Source organism: Enoplosus armatus, chromosome 7, assembly GCF_043641665.1.
Source record: "Enoplosus armatus isolate fEnoArm2 chromosome 7, fEnoArm2.hap1, whole genome shotgun sequence".
Lineage (NCBI taxonomy): Eukaryota > Metazoa > Chordata > Actinopteri > Centrarchiformes > Enoplosidae > Enoplosus > Enoplosus armatus.
In genome coordinates, this window is record NC_092186.1 from 25995017 (window position 1) to 26018852 (window position 23836).

At 43.7% G+C, this 23836-nt stretch overlaps 1 protein-coding gene across 1 annotated transcript in view; it reads left to right on the forward strand.

Moving 5' to 3' along the window:
- The window catches only part of ptprfa (protein tyrosine phosphatase receptor type Fa), a 221827-nt gene that overhangs the window by 123671 nt on the left and 74320 nt on the right, over nucleotides 1-23836 (forward strand). The window contains exon 15 of the mRNA XM_070909026.1: nucleotides 9430-9623. Within this exon, the coding sequence (XP_070765127.1) occupies nucleotides 9430-9623 (194 nt within the window). The remainder of the gene's footprint in view (nucleotides 1-9429; nucleotides 9624-23836) is intronic.

Here is a 23836-nt window from a genome sequence, read left to right on the forward strand (position 1 = left end):
CATGGTGCATATTCCTAAATAAACTTCTAGAACCAAGTAACCCTAGCTAATTTTTGTCCCGGGGCCTCCTTAGTCCAGGGATGGGTATGGTGGTCAGTGGTGGGTGGATAGTCGAGTGTGCTCTAACTCCAATGGCAAAGGTTCAAGTCCCAACTTATGATAAGAAGTTTTCTTCTGAATTGAAATTTCATTCATAGCAAACATTGTTCCCAAAACACTGGTTCAGCTGCCTAGGCCCTTAAGTGTAAGATTTTTACTTTTTACCAATTTTCCAACTTAGCTGACTCCTTGCTGTGAGATTTAAAAAAAAAAAAAAAACAGTCATGCACACCACCAACCATTCGTTTAGTCAACAAAATCATTCGACTCCCATCCCAAGACTATTGGTATTAGCAGCAACCAGTGGTTGCTAGAGCCTGGATAAATGCTACACACAAGTTGTATGAGTTTTGAGGATTGACATCCAGTTCCAGGCCGGTTCCAGACCGGAAGAGTAAAATTGACGGCATCAATTTCCACTGGAATTTTGTATAAAGAAAAACTTCTACTATTAGATCAATTAAGATGCTAAAACCCAAACAATTATCCCAAGGAATTAAGCTCATTCTACAATTTTATTCAGGACGTAATTTAAACCCAGTGCCAACATTCAGTGCCAGTGCAGGAAGTGAAACAAAGCAAAAAGGTGGAGGTCAAGGTGGTGGGTGTAGTGCATCCAACCTTTATAGAGGGGACCAGAGTAATCCTTCTGTCACAATCCAACAGCTAATTTTAGCTTTATTTTATTATCACCAAAATCTTTTACTAACCTTAACCAAGTGGTTGGGTCGCCTAACCTTAACCATAGCATAGTATTTGCCAAAGTCATATTTCATCATATCTGCTTATATTTCATGGTGGAGAGACGTGATTACAAGTCACAGCACAAGCTTGTGCTCATTTCACGACATTTTAGACTTGTGAGACTTTTGCTGCTACTGATATCTTCCCTGCCTCTCTCTCTCTTTGCCAGTCTTTTTTTCCAGCATGATGACATGGCTTTAGGCTGCTGCCCTGCTTGGCTGTCTGGGGAATTGCCTGAGTGGCAACATGACATGCTCTTTCTCTGTTTTCAGTCAGATAGCAGGTCTGGGGTGCTACCTAAATGGCCGCTATGATTCAGTCCATGGGGAAACTCTGCCATTCGTAGCACACAGTAATTATTACTGTCACTGCTGAAGGCTCAGAACTCAGGAGCAGAACACAGCACAGCCCAATGCTCACAGCTATAACACAGATACCATTACAAAGATTCCTTACGAGATGATTTACCTTTTTTTTTCTGAGGACACGATTGGCTATATCATGATCAATGAGAGCAAAGAGTAATGGGCTCTTTTATGGAGCCACTAGAGGAAATCAAAGTATCAAAGGATAAGTCCTGGACAATGTCAGGGAGGCTTAGATAGCAGAATATATATATATATATATATATATACATATAGCAACATGGTGTGAAACCTCTCCTCGGTTAAAGATCATTGTTCAGACCAGCTCAGGCCTCTTTGACTGCTTGCATATGAACTCTACCTCCGCCTTAGACATCTTCCTGACTCCTTCCTTTCATTTTCCTCTTAATCACATTAGTCGTACCAATGTCCGGATTCATTTGATTGCTTCATGCTCTTATTGTGTTTACATCGTCTGTGTCTGTGTATGGTAAGTAGTGAGAGGAAAATGGACAGAGAGAGTGATGGTGCTTTTATGTCTGCGTGTATTGCATCTGCTGTCTGCGTTTTGATTTGTTAGAATGACTGAAGCTGTCTGATCTGATGAGACAAATCTAAATAGTGTTCAATTCCCCATTACAAAACAATGTGGAGGTCGATGGTGGGAGGATGATCACGTACATTTCATTTAACTCCAATGACAAGGGTCCAGTTACCAATTTCTGATCCGTTTTTTACCAAGTGAAGACATTGTTTTGAGCAAATTTTATTTTTGTTGAACCATGACCAAAACCTAATGCTTGATCTCGCCCAATTATGTAGAGGAATACCTCAACATTTTGGGAAATAGGCTTATTCTCTGTACTTCACACAGACATGAGACTGATACCAATCTGAACGTCTCGCTCTCAGAAAGAAAGAGCTTGAGTTAGAACATGGTTGGCTTAGCTTAGCATTTTTTGTTTGTTTTTTTATGGGCCAAGGTGCAAGGTCTGAACGGATGAGTCATCAGTCTGCAACATAAGATGTGTAGAGTTTCTGCTGTCCTCATGTCAATGGAGAGCTTGTTCCACCATTGTGGGGCCTGGACCGCAAAAACATGATTTTGTTGAGTGGTGTCTGGGTCCCCTTCGTAGTGAGGGAGTAGCATGCCGATTGGTAGTAGCAGAATGTAGTGGGCGGGCTGGGGTGTATGGTAGTGTGTGAGACCTTGCGTAGGTTGAAGACCAGCTGGTACTGATGAGGTGGGTGAGGAAAGGAAGGAGGTCGGGAGCAATAGACTGAAGAAGGTGAGAGGGGATAGGGTCAAGTGGTCAGGTGGTTGGGTTATGGGAGGTAACCAGGGTTAGTACCTCATTGGGAGAGAGGGGTGAAAAGGAACTTAGAATAGGAGATGAAGAGGTGGATATAGGACAGGTGGTGTTAGCATGTGGGTAGGGAAATGTGGAGTGTATGTCATCTATCTTTTTTACAAAGTAGTTAGTCTTGCATAGCCAGACCTATCCCTAACGCTAACCCTATCTTCACACTTTGGAGAAAGGTCTGGCTCAACCCATTCTGGGATAAAGGAAAGAAACGCTCTGGCTTGTTTGTATTTGTACTTCTTTAAACCAATTCTAATCGTCTTGAGTGAAGCCAAGCCCAGGATGCAGCGACAGTGCCCTTTGCAAAACGGTAACAGGAGGAAGGGGAGGAGAATGCCGACTGAAATAGTCAGCCAATGGCAGACTTATCCCAACAGCCTACATCCGGTGAGTCAGACTACAAAGTAGTTAACAAAGTCGCTCGGTAGATGGGAGGGGGGGGGGGGCGGATCAAGGAGGGTAGAGAAAATGGAAAAGAGGTTTTGGAATTGGAGAAGGAAGATTGAATTTTGGATTGAAAGACAGAGCTGATGCATGATAGTTGCAGATAAGGAGGTGGAGAGATTGATAGGTATGGAGGTCCTCAGAGTGCTTGGATTTCTTTTTCAGCTGCCCGTAGGATGGTTCTGTCAGCACGCACTGAGTCAGACAACCAACGCAGCTGACAGGGTCTGGTGAGCCTGCCAAGAGGTAAGAGGACAGAGAGAGTCCAGGGACGAGGACAAAGTCTGAGGCAGAGTCTGGAGGCTTGAGTGAGAGGGAGTCAGGCGAGGGGAGAGCTGATAGGGAGACAGGGAGCGAAGGTTGCGGCAGATAGGGACAGTATTTGTAGAAGAGAGAGGTTTGAGAGTTTGATAGAGAGAAAGTAGGATTGTGTGGATGTTGTCAGAGACATGAAGAGGGGTCAGTGGTGGTGCAGTTCCTGGTAATTATGAAGTTGAGTTGATTGCCAGCTTTGTGAGTAGGGAGGGTAAAGGTACTCTGTCTAGATGCTGAAGTCACAAAGAAGTGGGGGGGCCATCTTCAGGAATGTTCCATGGGAAGACGACTAAGAACTACCTGAGAGACGCGTGCCACCCCCTCTGCCGGAATGGGTCTAGGTGTGTGGGTAGGAGTATGCTGAGGAGAGGACTGCAGGGGCGGAAGTGTTCTCAGGTGCGATCCAACCCCGATGAAGTCCGACGAACTTAGTCTTGTCAGTTCCACAGGGTATGGATCCACTGGGATGGTTAAGATCAGAGAGGTTACAGTGAGGTGTGTGGTCTATAGTATCTGCGAGAAGAGTAGTGTTCAGGAATGGAAAATATGCACATATCAGATAAGGAAAAAGCAGGTATTTAGACAAAGTGAAAAGATCCTTGGTCCTGACAATGTTAACCCTTCGTCTCACTTGTCCTCCCATGAAGGACCCCTTTGTCTTTGTATGCCTGAGTCCTCGTATGATGAGACTTCCGCTTCAAACAAGGAGTGACCTTTTAAACACAAGTGCTGATTGCTCAATTGGCTACAGAAGTGCTAACCACACCCCTTGGTAATTAGTAATACAATGACCCTGGTGGTGATGGCCTGGCCTGGATGATCTGGTTTATACAGATCAGGGAAGAGGTGCGATTTCTAAACTTAAACTTTAAACTTAATGGTAAGAATGAGGTCTCCAACTCATTACTTCTGTGCGGCGTCTCCTGCTAGAGCGCAGATTGTTATTCACTAAGAAATCATTCCTGCACTGAACTCCCATTTAACAAGTCTTTCGAGCTGTTGATAGATGTACTTTTGAACTCTGGACAGAGCCAGGCTAGCCCCCCCCCCTGCTTCCAGTCGTTATGCTACAGCTAGGCTAACCACATCCTGACTAACATATTAAGTTGTCTGATTTAACCTTAATGTTCCACAAAACTAAACAATGACTGTACCCTTTCTAAGATCCAAACATGTGTTTGTTGTTTTTTCTGGAAAGCGCTGTCTTATGAGTAGAACCCCAGAATTCTATTTTTAGAGACAAATCTAAATAGCGTTTGGAGCACTGTTTCATTGACCCTCTCTCCATCTTCACTCACTCTCTCAGCCTCTCCCACCACACTTTATTTCTACACACCCACTGAATTTATACACACCCACACTCTTTTCATCTCTTTCCATCTCTCTGAAACCCATTTGACTCTGGGGCTCTCATCGTCGACCGGATTTCCCCAGCATCTGTCCATTCTCCACAGAGTGTGGCAGCTTCCTCTGCTCTGCCAATGAACCCCTTCTTCCAGCTCACATCAGTGTCAGCCTGGTGCCTGAGTGTCACTACACATTCTCGTTTTGCTCCCTGACACCTACAGTAGCCTATCAGCACAACTCTGAAGGCTGTGGGTGCATTAAATCATTTAAATAAACTGCAATGAACCCAACTTTTCTCTTCATAATCAGTGAGATTCAACATTAATCCAATACTATTATTGGTTTTGATAGTAGGGGCACAGAGTAGCAGTGATTTTCTGTAGCAGATTTCTGTCAGACCTCTTTGCCTCCACTTTTGCACCTTTCAGCACGTCTCACTGGGATGTCATTTGGACCTGCCTCTTCTTCTTGTTTCATCTTGTTTGAATAAGATACTACGTTGTGCCTCGTGCGCACAGGATGATCACTTGTGCGAACAAGATCCATATCTTGTGTACACAAGTACAGCACGTATGCAGTAGGTTGAATGGTAGTTTATGACTCTTACTGGATATTACATTTCTGAGTATTGATTCTATTCAGGTTTTAGAAATAACTACAGCCAGTGTCTGTTGTTGTTAAAACTAAATAGAAAAACTTTGAAATCCCCAAACATGTCATTAAAAAAAAAATCAGTCTATTCAAAAATGTATTTTTGAAGACTGAAATTTGTTTTATTTTACAGCAAAGTCGAAGTTTGACCGACTTCTCATTTTGTGTCTCCTCTTTCCATGACCCAAATGAAGATGGCAACTGGAAAAGATAACTGATAGCTCATCCAGTTTCCATTCTTGTGTGGGTCGAGGAATGAAGACACACCTTGACAAAAGCTCTACTTCAATGGAAGAAACATTTTGTAGCAGCAGGGTAGTTGAGTCTTACTAGAAACTACATTATTTTTCCAGTGACCAGGCTTATTGCTTATTATTAATGCAGGCAGACACACATACTGGACATAGTGAGAGAGATACAGAGGATACAATTAGTGGCTGCCTCAGCATTTGACAGCTGCTGCAGAGAATCCCCAGCGACCACAGACACATGAGTCGGCTTCATGCTGTCAGTCAGGACGACCCTACAAGTTTAAAAACCAGCATGGACTACGTAAGTCGCACAAAGTCTGCATTAAGCATCACACGTCTCGGCATTACAGTGGGAAACGATAACAAATAAAAGTCAGGCGAGCAGGTATGATCTTACATCATTATAAATCTTGATTAATCTTGATAAATATGGATGGACTACAAGCTTTGCTCGCCATCAACAGCAGCACAAATGTGCTCACCTGTCACTTTAATGTGACGGAAAGAATGGCTTATTTCAGTGTATATCAGAGTATGTCCACTCTAACCCAGCTAAATCTGAAAATGCAGTTTATGTGTGAAAAAGATGTGTAATCGCACTTCTGGGTGGTTTTTGTAAAGATCTCTGTCCGTGTTGAAATGTGTAGAAAAACAGCTCTCTTCTTTCAGTCGGCAAACTACAACAGTGCTTAATTCTATCCCAACCCACTCCTCATGGTCACCTCAGCCCGCTAACCCTACGAATTATCACCATTTACATCCAATGCCAACATCCAGGATTCATTCAGGACATAAGACTTCCTTTGAGGTGGATAGTGAGGGTGTGGAGGTTGGGGTTGTGATTGCATTCCAATGCAGACCAACATGCAGGGCGCACAGCACATGCTCGTCGACCAGACACTGTGTGTGGAGCGGTCTAACTCGGACTCCTTAGTTATTGTCCTTGGCAACTTTAACAAAGGTAGTTTCAGCTATGAACTCCCAAAATACAGACCATTACTTAAATGCCCAACCAGAGAGGAGAATACTCTGGATCACTGTTAGACCACAATCAACAGTGCCCCCATGTTGCACTGAGACACTCTGACCACGTTGTGGTCCACCTGATTCTTGCATAGAGGCAGAAATTAAAGCTCTATAAATCTGCTGTGACGACGTCAAAGCAGTGGACCAGTGAAGCTATGGAGGATCTTCGAGCGTACTTGGACTATACAGACTGGGATGTTTCCAGGACTGCTACCAACTGTCTGGGTGAGTTCACAGAGGCTGTGACATCCTAGATAAGCTGATGTGAGGACTGCTGTATACCACCAGACACCAGGGTGAGTTATAACAATGACAAACCCTGGTTCACAGCTAGACTCAGACAGCTAAGGTTGCAAAAGGAAGAAGCGTTTAGGAGTGGGGACAGGGACAAGTTTGAAGAGTCAAAGTACAGATTTATCAAGACGGTGAGAGAAGCTGAATTACTGAACTCCAACATCAGTTCTCAGACAGCGACTCTGGTTCTGTCTGGAGAGGGCTCAGACAGATCACCAGCTATAAACCTAAAGCCCTCCATTCCCTGCCTACTAACGGCAGGGGCCTGGGCCTCTCCACAACTGCCCACCTCGGAGGCCTCCTCCCCCACCACGATGATGACTCTATCCATCCTGGAGAGGGATGTTAACAGGCTTTTCAAGACGCAGACCTCCGCAAAGCAGCCACACCTGACTCTTTCTCTCTATCCACCCTGATCAGCTGTCTCCGATGTTCTCATACATATTTAAAACCTCACTGGAGACATGCCACGTACCATCATGCCTGTCCCCAAAAAACAAGGACCACTGGACTTAAGGACGACAGACCCGTCGCCCCGACCTCAGTGGTAATTAAGTAAGCATCTTGTGTTGTCCGACCTCAAATCCATTACTGACTCACTGTGCCCCTTCCAGTTCACCTACAGAGCAACAGGTCTGTAGACGATGTAGCAGATGGGGCCCTCCACTTCATCCTTCAGCTCCTGGACTCATCCTGGCTACTCCCAGCTGAGCGTGCCTGACTTCACCTGCAGGTGGATCACAGACTTCCTGTCTGACAGGAGGCAGCATGTGAAGCTGGGGAAACATGTCTCTGATTCCCGCACCATCAGCACCGGATCCCCCCAAGGCTGTGTCCTTTCCCCTCTAATCATCTCTCCGTACACCATCAGCTGCACTTCCGGTCTGGTCTGTCAAGCTCTTGAAGTTTGCATCATCTTTGGCGGGGATGAGTCCACCTACAGGTGGGACATTGACCATCTGGTGACCTGGTGCAGTCAGATTAACCTGGAACTCAGTGCTCTAAAGACAGTGGAGATGGTCGTGTGAATTACAGAAAGAGCGTCACCCTGTGTGACTCCCCAGTTGACACTGTGGAGTCCCTCCGCTTCCTTGGCACCATCATCACGCAGGCCCTCCAGTGGGAGCCGAACATCGCAATTTGAAAAATCTGTTGCCTGTTACTTAGTTCTTTTGTTCTTCTTCCACACTGCCAGGCTGTGGCTTTGTATTTTGCTGTTAACACAGAAGTTTATTGACATTTTTCCTCCAAAGCTTGAAGCCTGATTCTGGAGGCTTGCTGATACTATGTGAGGTTAAACGATTCTAATTAGTCTAAAGTGCATAGTGCTGACACCAAGTTACAGAGCTTTTCTTTGCCTGTTGTGCTCGGTGATACTTGAGCCGCTTTAACACTTTTCTCTCCATGTCTTAATCTCTTAATGCAGCACATTTTAACCTTTAACGCTTCCTTTCCTCTCCTTGTCTGTCTTGAATTCCATTAACACTTGCACAACTTCATTCAAATCAAGTCAAATTTGTATTCATTTACACCTCCCTCTGAAGCTGACCAAGCATTCTAGAGGGATCTACATAAGCTCATTTCAAAATTCTGTAAAGTAGAATAAACCCTGCTACCAGCATCCTCTTGGGGCTCCATGTGATAAGCTTTGATGTGTATAACCTGCAAAAATAGCTAGCGACCTTCATATTACCTAGAAACTTTTCCAGGCCTTTAGCTATCTCATCAGGTCATGAGAATTTTCAAACTGTAATGGCACTCATCAGATGGGGATAGACAAACCACTGGATTATATATGAGAAAGTCTTGCTTCGATCCAACACATCTTTTGCTGGCATGTTGGGTGTTCAAAGAGTTTTAATATGATTTGCAATCCTATTGGGATATAACTCTTAGAATACACCCACATTAAGCCAGTTAGTAAACTGTTTCTGGAGTGTATAAATCTTAGAATTTTGGCTTGGTATTTCGGTGTGTACGGGGACAACAGAGCTTTTACAAAATGATGACGAACAGTAGACCTGCCCAGTGAAGCTGTAAAGTTAGGAAGGACTTTCTGTTGTCGTTATCCTGGATTTATGTTGATTTTGTCAGACAATGTCGCAACCATAAAATATCTGTACCGGATGTTGGCTGTGATGTTTTGTTCATGCCAGGGAGGCTCTTCAAATCATTTCCAAAACTTCCTGCCATGTTTTTTTATAGAAAATACTAGAGGACACTATACAAAATAATTCTGATAACGAAAAACTTTTATGTAAGCTATTTTTTACTAACAGAGCTTCAGCTGTCAAATCTATCTAAATATTGACAGATATTCAATAAGGACTCAGATCAGAATCAGGGCAAAACACTTAATCAGGACAACTGAGCTAGAATAGAAAGAGCTTACAGTGGCAGTGTGAGTGAACGTGAGTTGTAACCAACAATAAACGCAGATACAAAAAAAAAGAAAAAGAAAAATTCAACTTTCCATAAAGACTTGAAGTTGACGTTTTGTGCTGTGTTGTGTGCTGTGTTGTGCTGCAGTGCCTGGAGCTCCTCCAAGGAAGGTGGAGGCGGACGCCCTCAACTCCACTGCCCTCAGGGTGACCTGGAAGTCTCCCCTGTCTGTGAAGCAACATGGCCAGATCAGAGGCTACCAGCTGGTCTACTCCAGGCTAGAGAATGGGGAGCCTCATGGCCAGCCGGTCATCATGGATGTTTCCCTCCCCGAAGCCCAGGTACTGTCACAGTCTTTCAATTGAGTCCAATGGCACGTTAAGCAGGTGATTTTTTTTGTTTAACTTGACGGGAGCAATGGCTGACTGAAGACGGCACGAGGTTAGACATGCACAGAGAGATAGAGAGATGTCTTGTACTGTCTACTAATCTCACTGTAAGAAATGTGTTACCTCAACCTTCATCTCATGGAAAAAGAAAATGAAGTCATTTTGGTAAACACAGTGAAAGAGATAGGTTTAAGTTAATGAGGAGATTCAGATCAGGTCAGTCTAAAAAACAGCAATAATCTGACCAGCATCGCTTTATATTTTCAATTAAACAGCAAAATGCATTTTAAAATCCGTCCATGACGCGGCCTGTGACACAACAGAAAATAGTCTTAATAAGTAGGCCATTTAAAATGTGAACATTACTGCATTACATTCAAAAGAGGAGGGGTAACGACAATGATACTACTGTTAAATTAAAGAAACGCCTTTAGGTTAGAAAATAAATGGCACTAGTTGAACAACATGGAAGGACATCACGCCACTGAGCCCCGATGTTCAAACCAACAATAAATTCAGGGACTAGTTGACGTCAGGAGCCATGAGCAACATGCCTGAGAAGAAAAGGTAAGAACAACACCATCCCAAGAAAGCAGACGACTGCTTGAACGACAGCAGATGAAATCTTTGCACCAAAGACGAAGGCAGGGTTAGAGGGGAAAAGACAACGTCACAGATTAGCAGGTTAGCGGCAGTAAGAGCCAACACTTGTGAGCCCAGTGAAGCAGAAGGCGAAGAAGGGTGGATGTTCAGCTCCTTCCTCTCTGCTTGTTTTGTACTCCAGGAGGAGCGTCTCACCTTATTTCATTTATAAGCAGCAGCATTCCTGTCTTATCTGTGCAAAGGCAGGAGGGCCTGATAAAGGGCCCGCATCTCACGACCCATCTACAACTTCTCTCCACTAACACACACACACACACACACACACACACCATACACTCCAGAGGCATAACTCACTCTGACCCATCCACTTACTGACCTGGCTACATCTGGACAAATTGGACTTTGTACCAGCTTTCTTGTACTTTTTCCGTTCTTTTACTTTCTGTGGAAGTCCTTATCTTGTCAAGGCTATGTTGATGAAATACAGTATGTTCTCAGTGCATTTAAAATATCTTACTATGAACACATATCCAAGGGGTTGACTTAAACGTAAATATAACTCGATATAGAGCACATGAAAACTTTGTTTTGAATGTTGACAAGCAGCAGCCAAGTTGAACCTGGCTCAAACCTTTTGGATTACTTTGTAACATGAACACAGTATTTCTACTGGTAGCCCAGGATCGCCGTGACAAAACATCAAACAGTTGGCGCCATGAAAACTTCCAACTTATTTGGGATGGCATCTGGTTGAATCCTTACTCAAAGTTGACAAACTATACATCGTTTGAAAGCAAAAAAATGTTTTGGATGTTTTAAGTACTTCTCTTAATATTCAACATTATGTGGGATACGTGGCCACAACTAAAGTTAAAGCATGAAAGCATAAAGCACCATTGATCTGGCCCTCGCACCCTTGCAGGTGTCGGGGGGGAGTGGCAGCCGTGGTGTTGTTATTGGAGGTTATGAAGGCTGAGGCTGAGAAATATTTTTGCATTATTTGTTAATATTGGTTTTTGATCTTGGAATGATTTGGCTTAACTGAAAAGTCAATTAGCAGAATTGAAGCCTTATATTCAACCTCTACAGCAAGAATAAAGATAAATTAGAAAGGTCCACTTGTCAGGGATGATCCATTTTAATTTTCCTGTTTACAGTTTAACAGTTTTCATAGTGTTAACCAAACTCCCAGGTATTTGATTGCTTTTTGAGAGCAGGCGATGGATTGCAATTAGATGTTAATAATTAGGTTATTTGTGTATTGAGCTAGTGCCTGAATATGTGCCAAATATGTCAAGGAGATCTAAAAAGGTAAGCAGACATCTGGGTTACGGACAGTAAAACATCATCGGCATCCGTAAGACGTCTGACGTCTTTTGATACTGATAAGACCAAAAACAAATATTCCCAACTAACGCAGTCAAAAGCTTTCTCAGCATCTGGACTGACACTGGCACCCACTCAAAGTTGCTCAGTTCAACAAGGCTTTTTTTTTCTCAAAAACTCTCAATTTCAGATCTCAGAGAATAGAACCGCTCCAGAACTGTCCCAGCGCACATCTGAGTAGTAGATTACATACATTTCTGAGAGCACAAACCGAAAACTCCCAGAGATTAAGCGCTCTTGATTGGATGAGATTAATAGCTTTTGCCACGGTACTCGTCACATCCGTCATCTGGGCGGCTCGGGGGGTGCAGAGTCCTTCCTGTGACTGATATTCTCATATGGTGATAGTGACACCTAGCAGAGGAAGACCAAACCCGACCCCAGCCAGATGCTTTTATGCAACAACGCAGCCCATTGGGTTGCAGAACCTTGTATAAAATACAACACAGATACCAAGATATTGTCAAAGCTGACAGAAATAGTTGTGTAAAATTAAATAAGAGAGTTTGAGAGGGAAGTTCTAAACCTGGCTGCTCGCGTTAGCTGGCTAAACACGTGGGTGTGAATGGTCAATCGTTGGCTTTGGAAAGTTAATGAAACGGGCAGAGACAGGACCCCCCAATCCAACATCAGAAAGGTGGAGTGGGAGGGGGTTCCTGAAGCTATTTGGCCATCCAACACGCAGTTCCAGCTGAGTATACTGGCCCCTTAACAGTGTGGAGAAGTGGCAAAAAAAAAGCTTCTATGTTTTTTTTGTATTGACGTCACACGTTCTGTGATGAATGGATTCAGTCTCTGGTGTGCTGATGAGTCATTTCAGAAGGAGGCTCAGATCTCTGTGCCAGCAGAACCAGTTATACCCCGGCTGCTTGTGTCCAGCTTGTGTTTGCAGCCCATGTGTCCTTGTCAGGGCGATGGACAAGCAGCCCGCGGCTCTGCTGATGAGGTTCAGGAGTTGTCACCAGTTCCACACCTTCAGTGAGATGTCACTAAAGCGAAGACCAAAAAAAACTGTATCTTTGTAAGCCACTGAGCTGGGCTGCAAGTGAGTGCCGAGCTGTGTGAAAATCCTCCAGTTGTTTCACAGAGCCTTGGCTTGCGAACAGTCAGTGCAGATTACTGCTTTTGTCACAAAAAAGACCTTGATGACAAAATAAATTCAGTTATGCCAAATTATCGGAGCTTACAGGCAGGGAGCAAAGCTTCAATTGACTGCTCATTCCCAGTCTTGGTTTTCTGATGCCTCGGCTGTTTGCTTTAGACTTGACTCCCTCCATTTCTATTGCTTTTCTGCTGGCAAGCTCGTGGGCTTTAAGATCTCAGTGAGGCATATTTTTGGATGGCTGGCTGAAGAATGCTTGAAGGAGCCTCTTATCCCTCTCAGCACTGATGGCTGTGAAGCGTGAGCTTCGCCTGATCTGATGAAGACTGATGGAGATGAAGATATGGCAACCTCTTTGCGTCTCATCTCTGTTGTTGCCCAGAAGAATGTGCCCAGCCAATGGCAGAGCACTGAGGAAGGTGTCGGGGACAATGACTTTGTTGTCTGTCGCATAAAGTAATAGCACCAGAGTATTTCATGTGAGCCCCGGTGAGCCATCAAGATGGAGATTTGAAATTTGACTATTTTGACGGGTGTCAATACCAACGCCTGTAATTTACCTGATGTACAGCAACATTCTGAAGATAAAGACCGAGTTACAGGAGAGTCTGCGTCCTATTCAACCAACGTGTTTCCGTGAAGGGCCTTTGCCAGTGTGTTTTACAGAGTAGGTAAAAGCCCGGTATATGTATACACTGCAAGATGGCGTGGGTGGGGTTTCATGACCGCCCACCCAGAGCCTTGTTCTGCTCGAGGTTTCTGCCTCTTAAAAGGAAGTTCTTCCTTGCCACTGTTACCAAAGTGCTTGCTCATGGTGGGAACTGTCGGGTCTCTGTAAATAATATTGCAATATATAGTACGGCGCTATATAAACTAAATTGAATTGAATTGAATTGTGAATTATGAAAAACTGGTAGAGACAGGACAAAAATAGAGGTGTCTTACGAACTGCCAAAGTACACAGAGTAGAAGACAAGCACAACACACCACATTTTGAACTGCTTGACTGTCTGATGTATCTGGGAAAACAGTTTGATGAGTGAGTGACAGCCTTTGGTCACATGGAAATGTCACAAATGAATTGACAGTGACCAAACCTGGCAGGCTATCTTCTCCATGTGATGCTGTGACACAGAGACTGTGCTCAGCAAGATGGAGCGTGAGATTGACAAGTGCATGTGGGTGTGGTGTCAGCAGCAATGCGGGCCCCGTACTGGTTCCTACCCCCACCTATGTTTATGAGCTTTGGGTAAAAGCCAATAGAGATAGCAGATGCAAATGGCTGAAATGAGTTTCCTCCACACTGTGTCTGGGCTCAGCCTTCAGGACATGGTTTGGAGTTTAGGAAACTTAGAAGGTGCTCACGAGTAGAACCGCTGCTCCTTTGTATTGAAAGCTGCTTTGGGCATCTGGGGATGCCTCCCTATGGAGGTTTTTTTTTGAGAAACATCCAACTGGGAGAAGACCCAGGGGCAGACCCAGAACACACTGGAGGGATCAATGTATCCCTCATGGCCTGGGAACCTCCAGGGGGAGCTGTAGGATGTCGCTGGGGAGAAGGGCATCTGGGCTACTTTCACTCAAAACAAGCGTGACTGGTTGTCTCCGGGTTGTCACTGGCAGTGCCAGGATGTTACTGCAAGGATAAATGAATTACAAAGCGCTTGAATTGTTGGACTGGACTGATTGATGGATGGATGAATCGAATGTTGGAACATTTCTATTCCTCCTGATAGAATATATCATACTCCGTCCCATCTACTAGAGCTTATTTAAACATCTTGAACTAGCATTGATGATCAGTAACTTACCTGTGTGCAGTGTTTACACCAGGCACTTATTGCATTTTGTTTCTCCAATGTATTTCACCCACAATTAGCCATAGCAAACAACGGCCGTCTCATTTTCAATTGAATGTCAGACTGTCCGACGAACTAGGAAAGGAGATTGTAATTGATCCTGGAAGACTTTTGGATCCTTTGGCTTGTCCCCGTCTTCATGAGCTAAAGGTCCCTGTGACCGCTGTGGAATTATTAGTTCTACAAGCAATTTAATAGAAGGCTGCAATACACGTGGCCGGTCCCTTTAGGCATTTAATGAGAAATTTAAATTGTTCCCATAGAAAACAACAAATGGCAGAGTACGATGAGGTCAATTGGCCACAGGAATATTATACGAATGTTCTAATTTGATATGATCAAACAAATCACTTCTTTGATAAAACCAAAGATGCCCTGTACTTTATCCATAATAAGCTGCTCCCAAATATGCTCCACATGTTCCTTTGGCGTTTTCTTATTGATGATGATGGAATTCTTACAGAATTGATTACAGCGGAGCGGAATAACACCAGACAGCATGGCATTTGGAATGACAATGGCTCAGCTCAGTCCGCACTGTCGCAATGGACTTCACAGGCGGCCCCATGTTCTGTAGGAGGGTGTAGATATATGGCAACATGTACTTATAATGCATAAAACACGATAAACCAATGCGACCCAAGTTTCGTATGACTATTTTGTTGGCAGTGGAATCAGGTAATCTGTATCAGCATTGACTGGCTTGGAGGATTGTTCCGGGATCACACAGCTCTCACACACATACACACAGAGTCAAAGCTGCCGTGACTATTAATGTCTTCTTATCGACACCCTCAGATGACTACATGCAGCGGAACCCTGGAGGCTAAGCAGACACAGAATGTATATTTTTGGGCTTTAAGGCGCAGGCACAACACTCACAGAGTTGATTTACAACAGACAACAGCTCCTGAACGTCTTTCTATAGACAACTTCATAATGTTCAGTGTTACTGGCTTTACAGACCAGATGTTGTCAAAGCCCCTCTTGGAAGGGGCTAATTTTCCCACAGCGGGTAGGCTAAATATATTATCGTTTGTCGTCCAGAAATAATGTCTAAATATAAAACAGCCAAGCATCAAAGAGGAAGAGAGATCCAAACTGAGATTAGAATGCAAATTGTCTCGTCTCAGTCACTAAACTCAGTTAATCTGAACTAGCACAAAAACAAGGTAAACAGATTGCGAGGTTTCAAGGCAGTAAATTAGTCAGCATGGCAGTCACTGATGTTGGTGCCTGCCTAAAGACCATTTCACCCAAATTTCAAAATCCACAATTACCGGTGCTGGCAGTGGTATGTAGCCATGCAGATAGTTTTGTCGAGCAGACCTAAAGATGCATTATTACGATTCATGTGGTGACACAAACAAACAAAAGTGTTTTTGAATGTCATGAAGCTAAGAAGTGTGGAGTGCTTAGGGCCGCACAATTCAACGAATATTAATCTCAATCGCGATCCTGGCCTCCCACAGTTACATGAAGATGACCGACTGCGACATTGACGTTCAAAAATGTCCCGGCTGCAGACGGGCAAAAACAATACAGACGGGCAAAAACAAAAGTCAAATGTCTGCAGCAGAATATGAATATATATATATTATGAAGATAACCCCCCCCCCCCCCCCCCCCCCCCCCGTAAAAAGTCCTGGTACAATTTAATTTCCAGGAGATTATTTGAATGTGAAAGTGCAATAAAAATTATTTTGTCCCTAAAAATCAATGAACGATCGTGATCAATGATCATTTTCACCACAAGGATCTAATGACCCTTCCGAATATGATCCTGTCTGGCAGAGAGAAGAAACATGTACACACATTGTTTACCAGCTACAGCGGAGTCAGACTTTTTTTGCCTTTTGTCCTTCGTTCAATGCGTGCACTATTTCAACGTAGGCTCACTGTTTTAACCAGAGAGAGTCTCCCTGCGGGCCAACGGGGGAAACGGGCATAGGCAGTATAGCAGTGAGCCCAGTCATCATGAGTTCAGAGGAATCCATCCTCATAATGTACAAGTTCACTGACAGAGGCAGTGATACATCAAGGCGTAGAGCCCAGTGATGCATCAGTTACTGTATGAAAGAATGATGGTTACTCAACACTGAGGCCACTTTTAGTCTGCCCGCTGCTTTATATAACGCATCTTTCTTTTTTTTTTTTGATTTAGAGCGGGAGCTGCACTTTGGCCAGGGAATGGAGCTGGTTCTCACCTCACCCGTTAGCAGCTTACGTTGTTTATGATAACATCTCGTATTTATTTCCTCTATGAAGATGAGGAAGCGAAAGCCCTTTGTCTTTCATTTCTGGTTGGTCAGCAAGGTCGCGGAGGGGAATACAAATGCCCTGTGCTCATGTGTTGGGAGTAAAAACAGGCTGACTAATGTCCTATGCCTTCATTAGTAAGGCAACACTTTATTAACAATAAGGACTCCTTAAAAGGTAGAAGTAATTGTAATTTAAGCTGATCGCAATGCATAACAAAGCATAATTGTTCCACACAGACCTTTGTGGTGTCAGACATTTAATAGTGCTATAAACCTTTTTTATTAAGAACCATTTTAACATGATTCTCTACTACTTTCAATACAAGTCTTAAAAGGTCCACTCGCCAAACGTCCATGGTGTCACAGGTCCGGGAGGGCTGGATTAAGTGACTGATATTTAAGTTTCAAGAAAAACTTTTGCAGTTATTATGCTGACAGCTCGCTATGAATATCAGAGCTAGAATGATGAACACATCAACAAAGTATGTAAAGGGTCAGGGTCATGTTGTATTAACGTTTTGTTATGGATTCATTTATATATCCGTCTTGACCCGAGTCTGACTATTGAGTATGTAAAAACAGTGTTTTTATAGTTGTATATAGATCCTCGTAAACCCTTAGCATAAAAAAGATTCCACTGAATCAAACCAGCACACACACACACAGACGTCATACACATACTGCTGTGATCACTGATGTTTATCTTTGGTGTCCATTGAGGGAATCCGCTTAGAAATCACATAAAGCATGAATCATCAAATTAAATTTTATTTTCTTCAGTATCAAGAACGAATCCAGCTAATTGCTGCGGTTACTGCGAGCAAAATGTAGCCAGTAAACCAAAAGGCCTCGTTGTAGACCATAGCTAACTCTCAGGCAACATTATACTTTCTGTTTACAAAGCATGAAGAGAGGCGTGCTGCCTCCCCCCCCCCCCCCCCCCCCCCCCATGGAAATGATTAAAAGAAAAAGAATTCGAGTGAAAAATTTGTTTTGCCACTATCAATACATTTCTGACAGAAGGCTCAAAATGTGGAACACCAACACTTCAATTCATATACGGATATTTGTTACTATTTGGAGATAATAATATAATAATACACTTTATTTATATGGCACTTTTCTTAAAGGATGGTTTTGTTTTTAGCCTAAGAAACGAGTTTTGCTTAGAAGAACCCTTTGGAAAGAAATTCAGTTCTTTCATGCACAGGTGGTTCTATGTAACACCTTTGCTTATAGTGCTGTTGAAAGTTTGAAATTTCCCAAATCTACTTCTGAACCTGATTGTCCGTGGTTTCTTTTAGGGGGCCAGTGATTTTAACCGCACAACTCTCTGTATTTCTGGGTGTCCGTTCAGAGTGAAGCAGTGGCATTGTCTGGCTGCCTTTTTTTGTAAATGATTAAAGAACCCATGCATGACGGAGAAAAGCAGCGGTGCCCACAGACCACCCGAACATTCTCGGTGAAGCAAAGAGGCTCCGGCGCCTGACGGAGAAATGTTATCTGACTTTACAGCAGTGCAAACTTTGAGCACTCTGCGTGACTTTGTCTTCCTCCCCCTTCTCCATCCCTCCCTCTACCTTTCTACCTCTGCGTCTTTCTTTATTCATCTCTGTCTGTCTCAGTTTCTCTTACTGCTCTGAGCGCAACCTCAGGGAAGAGTTATAACGTCTGAAGTATAGATGAGAAACAGAAAATGGGATTTTCTTCTCCGCTTCAGAAATACTGAGCATGAATAGATCCCAGTGACACAAGACGTACGGGGCAAATAAAAGTGCAGCAGCAATTAAAGGACATTTATCTTTGTTTCTCTCCATTGGCTGTATTGCCGTTTCATTAGGTTCATGGTCACGGCATTATACAGATGGAATAACAATGCCGTTTCACTTGAATATGGTTTGTAAGCTTTTGCTTGACCTGTGGAAATATTAATTCCATAAAGGATAAAATCAAATCAAGTAGCTTTTATTGAATAAACAGTGAGATTCGTGATGGCATTAGCTACATACGTATTCGCTAGTGAATATTTCAAATTCATATATTGTGATTTAGAAATATTTAGAAATTAGGTAAACAGTAAATACAGTTTGTTTGGGGGGGAAATTTAAATGAATTAACCAAAATACATGTGCAGAACAAAAGCAACAATGAATTGATCCCAGTTACAAGTATTGTGCATGTAAGTAATGCCTGATGCATTTTATTGCTCTGTGCCATAGAGCTCCAGCACATCAATGAGCCACACTGTTGCACTGAGTGACATGTTGCTTTGCCACCATGGACACACACACACACACACACACACACACACTGTAGTTTTATCTTGACTCAGTGACCACACACTCACTGTCCTGCTGCCCCAAACACTCACTCGAGCACCAAATGTGGATTAATCCGCCACTGAAAATAGTCCCAAACCTTTGATGAGCCGCGGAATTACTTTTTGGGAATAAAACCATGCTTTTCTATATATTTATCTTTTTTTTTTTTAAGATTTATGTCTTCAGTAAGGGCCAGTGGGCCACAGACAGAGTAGTATTGAGAGACAGACTAATACAGTGTTGGTTTTGGTCTTTTCATGGAATTTGTTGTGGAGTGTCCACAGCCCGATATTTAAACATCCTGCCGTTGGCACTGTCACCAATGACCAATGTCACATGACGCCAGTGTTTCAGCATCTCTTAGCCCATTCACCGTGAGTCACATTTACTTTTTCGGACTGCTGATAATCTAGTACTGTAGTAGCAATGTATGTTTTTGAATCGTCTGAAGCAGCCATATGCTTCCATTCATTTTACTAGAGGATAACCATATAACTTTAACAACTACACGCAGAGGCACGATCACCGGTCTCGAGGAACCGGGCTCCAGATTCTCTTGATATGCTGAAAGGAGGCATGGGGGCCCCTTGAAGGCTCACTCCCTCCCACTTCCTTACTGCCTTTCTCTTTTGAATCCCTCCCTGCCGAGTCACCCAACAGGGAACCCTCATCAGCATGGACCAGACCTGTCTCACCAGGTGGCACTAGAGAAGAGCCCTCATGACACACACACACACACACACACTTTCCCACATTATCTACATTACCACAAGCAATATAAAGCAACCTCCGTCCCGGCAGCTCCATCTCTCCTCCAGTCACTAATCACTGCAGTCGTCCAGAATGCTGATCAGCTAATGGAATGGCCTCAGGTACATTCTACTGAGAAAAAGTTCACTCTGTTTTTCTGACTACTTTCCCCCCTCCGTTTGTCCTTTTCATCAGCGGACTGGTGAGGACTCACCAGACTACGTGAGTAGGAGGGCAGGGGTTATGGGGAGTGTGTTTTCCGGCTTCCGATCTCTGCGTGGGCACTAACGCAAGTATTTTTTCCGCCTTTAATCACTTTAAAATGAGAAACCCGACAGAGTGTGCGGCAGCCATCCAAACAACTCTCATTTGTAACTACAGATATGCTCACCATGGCCCCCATTTTGATTATTGATTTTGTACATTTTGTGTTTTCCACGGCGTGATCTCGCCATCATCATAAACGAGGGTCACCCTCAATGATTTCTCCGAGAATCTTGAATAAAGGTTGAATGGAAATTTCAATCTGGTATCTGGCATGTGATCGGTATGTGGATACAGACACCTGATCATGAGACCTGTGCACTTACGCCTGGTAAATGCAATGTGCTCTCTTGATCTTGATTCTACCCATATTGTGATCAGATCTCAATATGTGAAGGGAAGCAATGCTGCATACACTCGAGGGACCACTACTTAGACAGTCGAAGGCATGTAGCCCTGCTAACTCGGCTTACTTTGCTTCAGCCCAGTACCCCTAGAAATTATGTCAATATTGGAGCTATTTTGGAGATTCCACAGCCCTCAATTTATATCCAATGCCAACATTCAGTAGTGTGTTCTCCATGTAGAGAGGCTGTAAGTGAGAATGTAGGAGTGTAGGATGAGTTCACATCACAGACCGGCTATCACCGTTTGACCTTTTATTAACCGTAACACTCTCTCTCTCTCTCTCTCTCTCTCTCCCTAACTTGCCCGAGTGTTTTAGTTGCCTGACTTTAACCTACCTTAACCAGCCGCATACATTGTCAGATCTCAGCAACAGAGTGCTGCACGAATGAGTCCTAAAACTTAGGAAATTAGTTTCTTCGCCCTCGAAGTCAGTGGGTTTCTTGAATGGGTTTTTGGTAAGATGACGTGAAATAAGGTCTGTGGTTAACACAAGCGTAAGAGATTTTCACGTTTTGTTCTACGACATAAAATACATCAGTCGATACCCCCCACTCCTGAATTTGGAAGCTTTGACTTGTCTTTAAAAAAGGCGGTTGTTAACAAGGGGCTAAATGAGACTACAGAGGTTGTCGTGGACATTAAACGTCTTCAATGCCGAACACGGAAAGTCATCTACTCACTAGTCCTCCTTTACAGCCTCGTTGTGTTTACACTCTATATCTATCTGTCTGTATATCTATATCTATCTATATTCTCTTAAAAGTGAAGCTTAGTGGTGGTGACGCTGAAGTAATGCGACCGTGGTGGAGTTCCTCAAAAGTGGTGTTCATTAGTGAAGATTACCTTGCTGAACAAAACATGTAAGCATCATAATCTTTTGTTTTGCCACAGAGCTTATTTTCTGCAATAATCCAAAATCCCATGGAACAATCCCGTTGTCTTTTTGTCGAAGGAACCAGGGCGAAGCTAACTTCCGGGTTGGCCTACAAAAAATACGTCGTCCCTGCAGCGCTCTATTAACTTTGTTGTGTACAATATTATCATAACCAATAGAAATAATGGCCCAAACTATGAAAACAAGACCAAAGCTGTAATAAACCGAACGTATCCTTCAATGCAACATAGGAAAATAATAAAGAAAGAAGCCAACTTACAATAAAATAAGTGATTTTTCCTGGAATGAAGATTTTCTTTCACTTCATTCTAGTTTCATATCAGAAACTCCGAACCTATACAGGATGTTAGATTAGAGCTTACGGCTCCTCAGAACACAAGGGGAAAGTCCCCCCCTTGAAACTGTGTTGTTTTTTTTTAACTCATCTCCCAGTGTGCCGGGCTTGTGGGGATTTTGGTGGTATGAAGGGCTGTAAGTGTGTGTGTGTGTGTGTGTGTGTGTGTATTTCATTGCCTTTGATGTGTGTGTGTCTGTGTGTGGGTTGGGTGGGTGTGTCATGGTGTCATGTATTGGGCTTTCATATGGACACAGACAATGACATAAGACTTTAGCCTTTAGCCTGCCAGACCAGGGTGACAACTGAGACAACTGATTACAGTGTGTGTGTTTGTGTGTGTGTGTGTGTGTGTGCTGGCGTGTGCATGTGTCTTGACTGCCACCTCGGATCACAGCCTCCCAGTGTCTGAGGAGCTGCAGCTGTAAACGCTCTTTTGATTTTATTCTGGAAGTAAAGTTGGGGTTGTGGTTTTACTGTCTGTTCGTGTGGGCCCCAGGGATGAATATCTGTGTACCTGCCATGGTGCTACAGAACACACACACACACACACACACACACTTATATACACACAGATGTATCCCAGACTCTACAGCAGTAAATTGCCAAACAAGTGTTCAGTCTCTAGCTCAGTGTCTCCTGCTGCCTCCTCTCTCACTCCACTTGAATCACAGCGATCATCTTATTTCATTAGAAGTGGATTCCGCGTAACGCCGGGGTTTGTTTTCTGGTGCTTTCCATTCAGTAAAGACGGAGACCGCTTATTGATTCTGCTTGAGTCCAGCTCCTGTTGGTTTATTCTGCAATGAAAATCCACAGAGACGAGCAGCGCATACAGGTTTTGTTTTGCGAGCTTACATCCGCTGTGCTGAGCATGAAAAGTACAGTTTCTTTATTCTCCCGGTCGGCTATATTCCTTCTCTGCAATGCTGATCTGTTTTGTAACTCCAATACGCCAGCTCAACATAACACCCCACAGTTGCAGACTTAAAAAGAGGACAGAGCTTATCTGCGGTGCAAGGTTATTGATGAAGGATTAGTCATCAATTATATGTTTGTTATTGTTGTATTTTTGCATTTGATGGATATTCGGGGGGGACCATGATGACAATGTGTTCTCACTTTAACTCGTCCCTTGAATTCAATGACCTCATTATATGGAAGTACATGCACAACACATTGCAGTAGTCGGACTTGCATCATCAGCCTCTAGAGCCCAGTGGGACACTCAAGAGGATCACTACAACATGCAAAGACGAGCTAGCGTTAGTGTGGATCCTGGAAATCCACATCAAACGCGTTACGTGAGCTTTGTTTTGTTTCCCCCGTTTCCCAATTGTAGCGTAAGCACTGCTGAAGCGCTCAATCTGTGCAATCCACGCCGATGCCGACCCCCCCGCTTGGCCATCTCCAGCCTCACAACCAGCCTGTCCCGTCGGCAGCAGCTGAAAGGACAGCATCCCGCCAAATATACAGGAGGAAAACATTGTTTTTCCCTCAGCAGTATCCCACGTTGAGACACACTATGTGTCTTGACAAGTCAGTCTTTACCTGCTTAGTTTTCTAATTGAGGTCCAGTCACAATGTGGGCCGAATCTTTTTTATTATATTATTATATTATATTTTATTATTATCCATGTTTCATTGCTTTTGTCACGGCTGTGATGGCAGGGTGCTACGCAGAACGGGGAATAGGACCCAAATGCAGACACAGGGGCAGAACTGATGCAGGTAAAATGGTTTATTGGCAAAACCAGAGGGGACAAAGACGCACAGAGTGGTGAGGCAGGCAGGGGTCAAAGCAGTGCAAAGAGGCAAACAGAACAAGCAAGGAGCAGGCGAGAATCAGGGTCCAATAAACAATCTGAAAGTCCAAAAACAGTGGGAACACTGAGAACGCAGGGGAAACAGGGAGCCAAGACAAGTAACACACAGCAACAACATACAACGAACTGGCACTGGGGGGAGGGAAGCACACACAG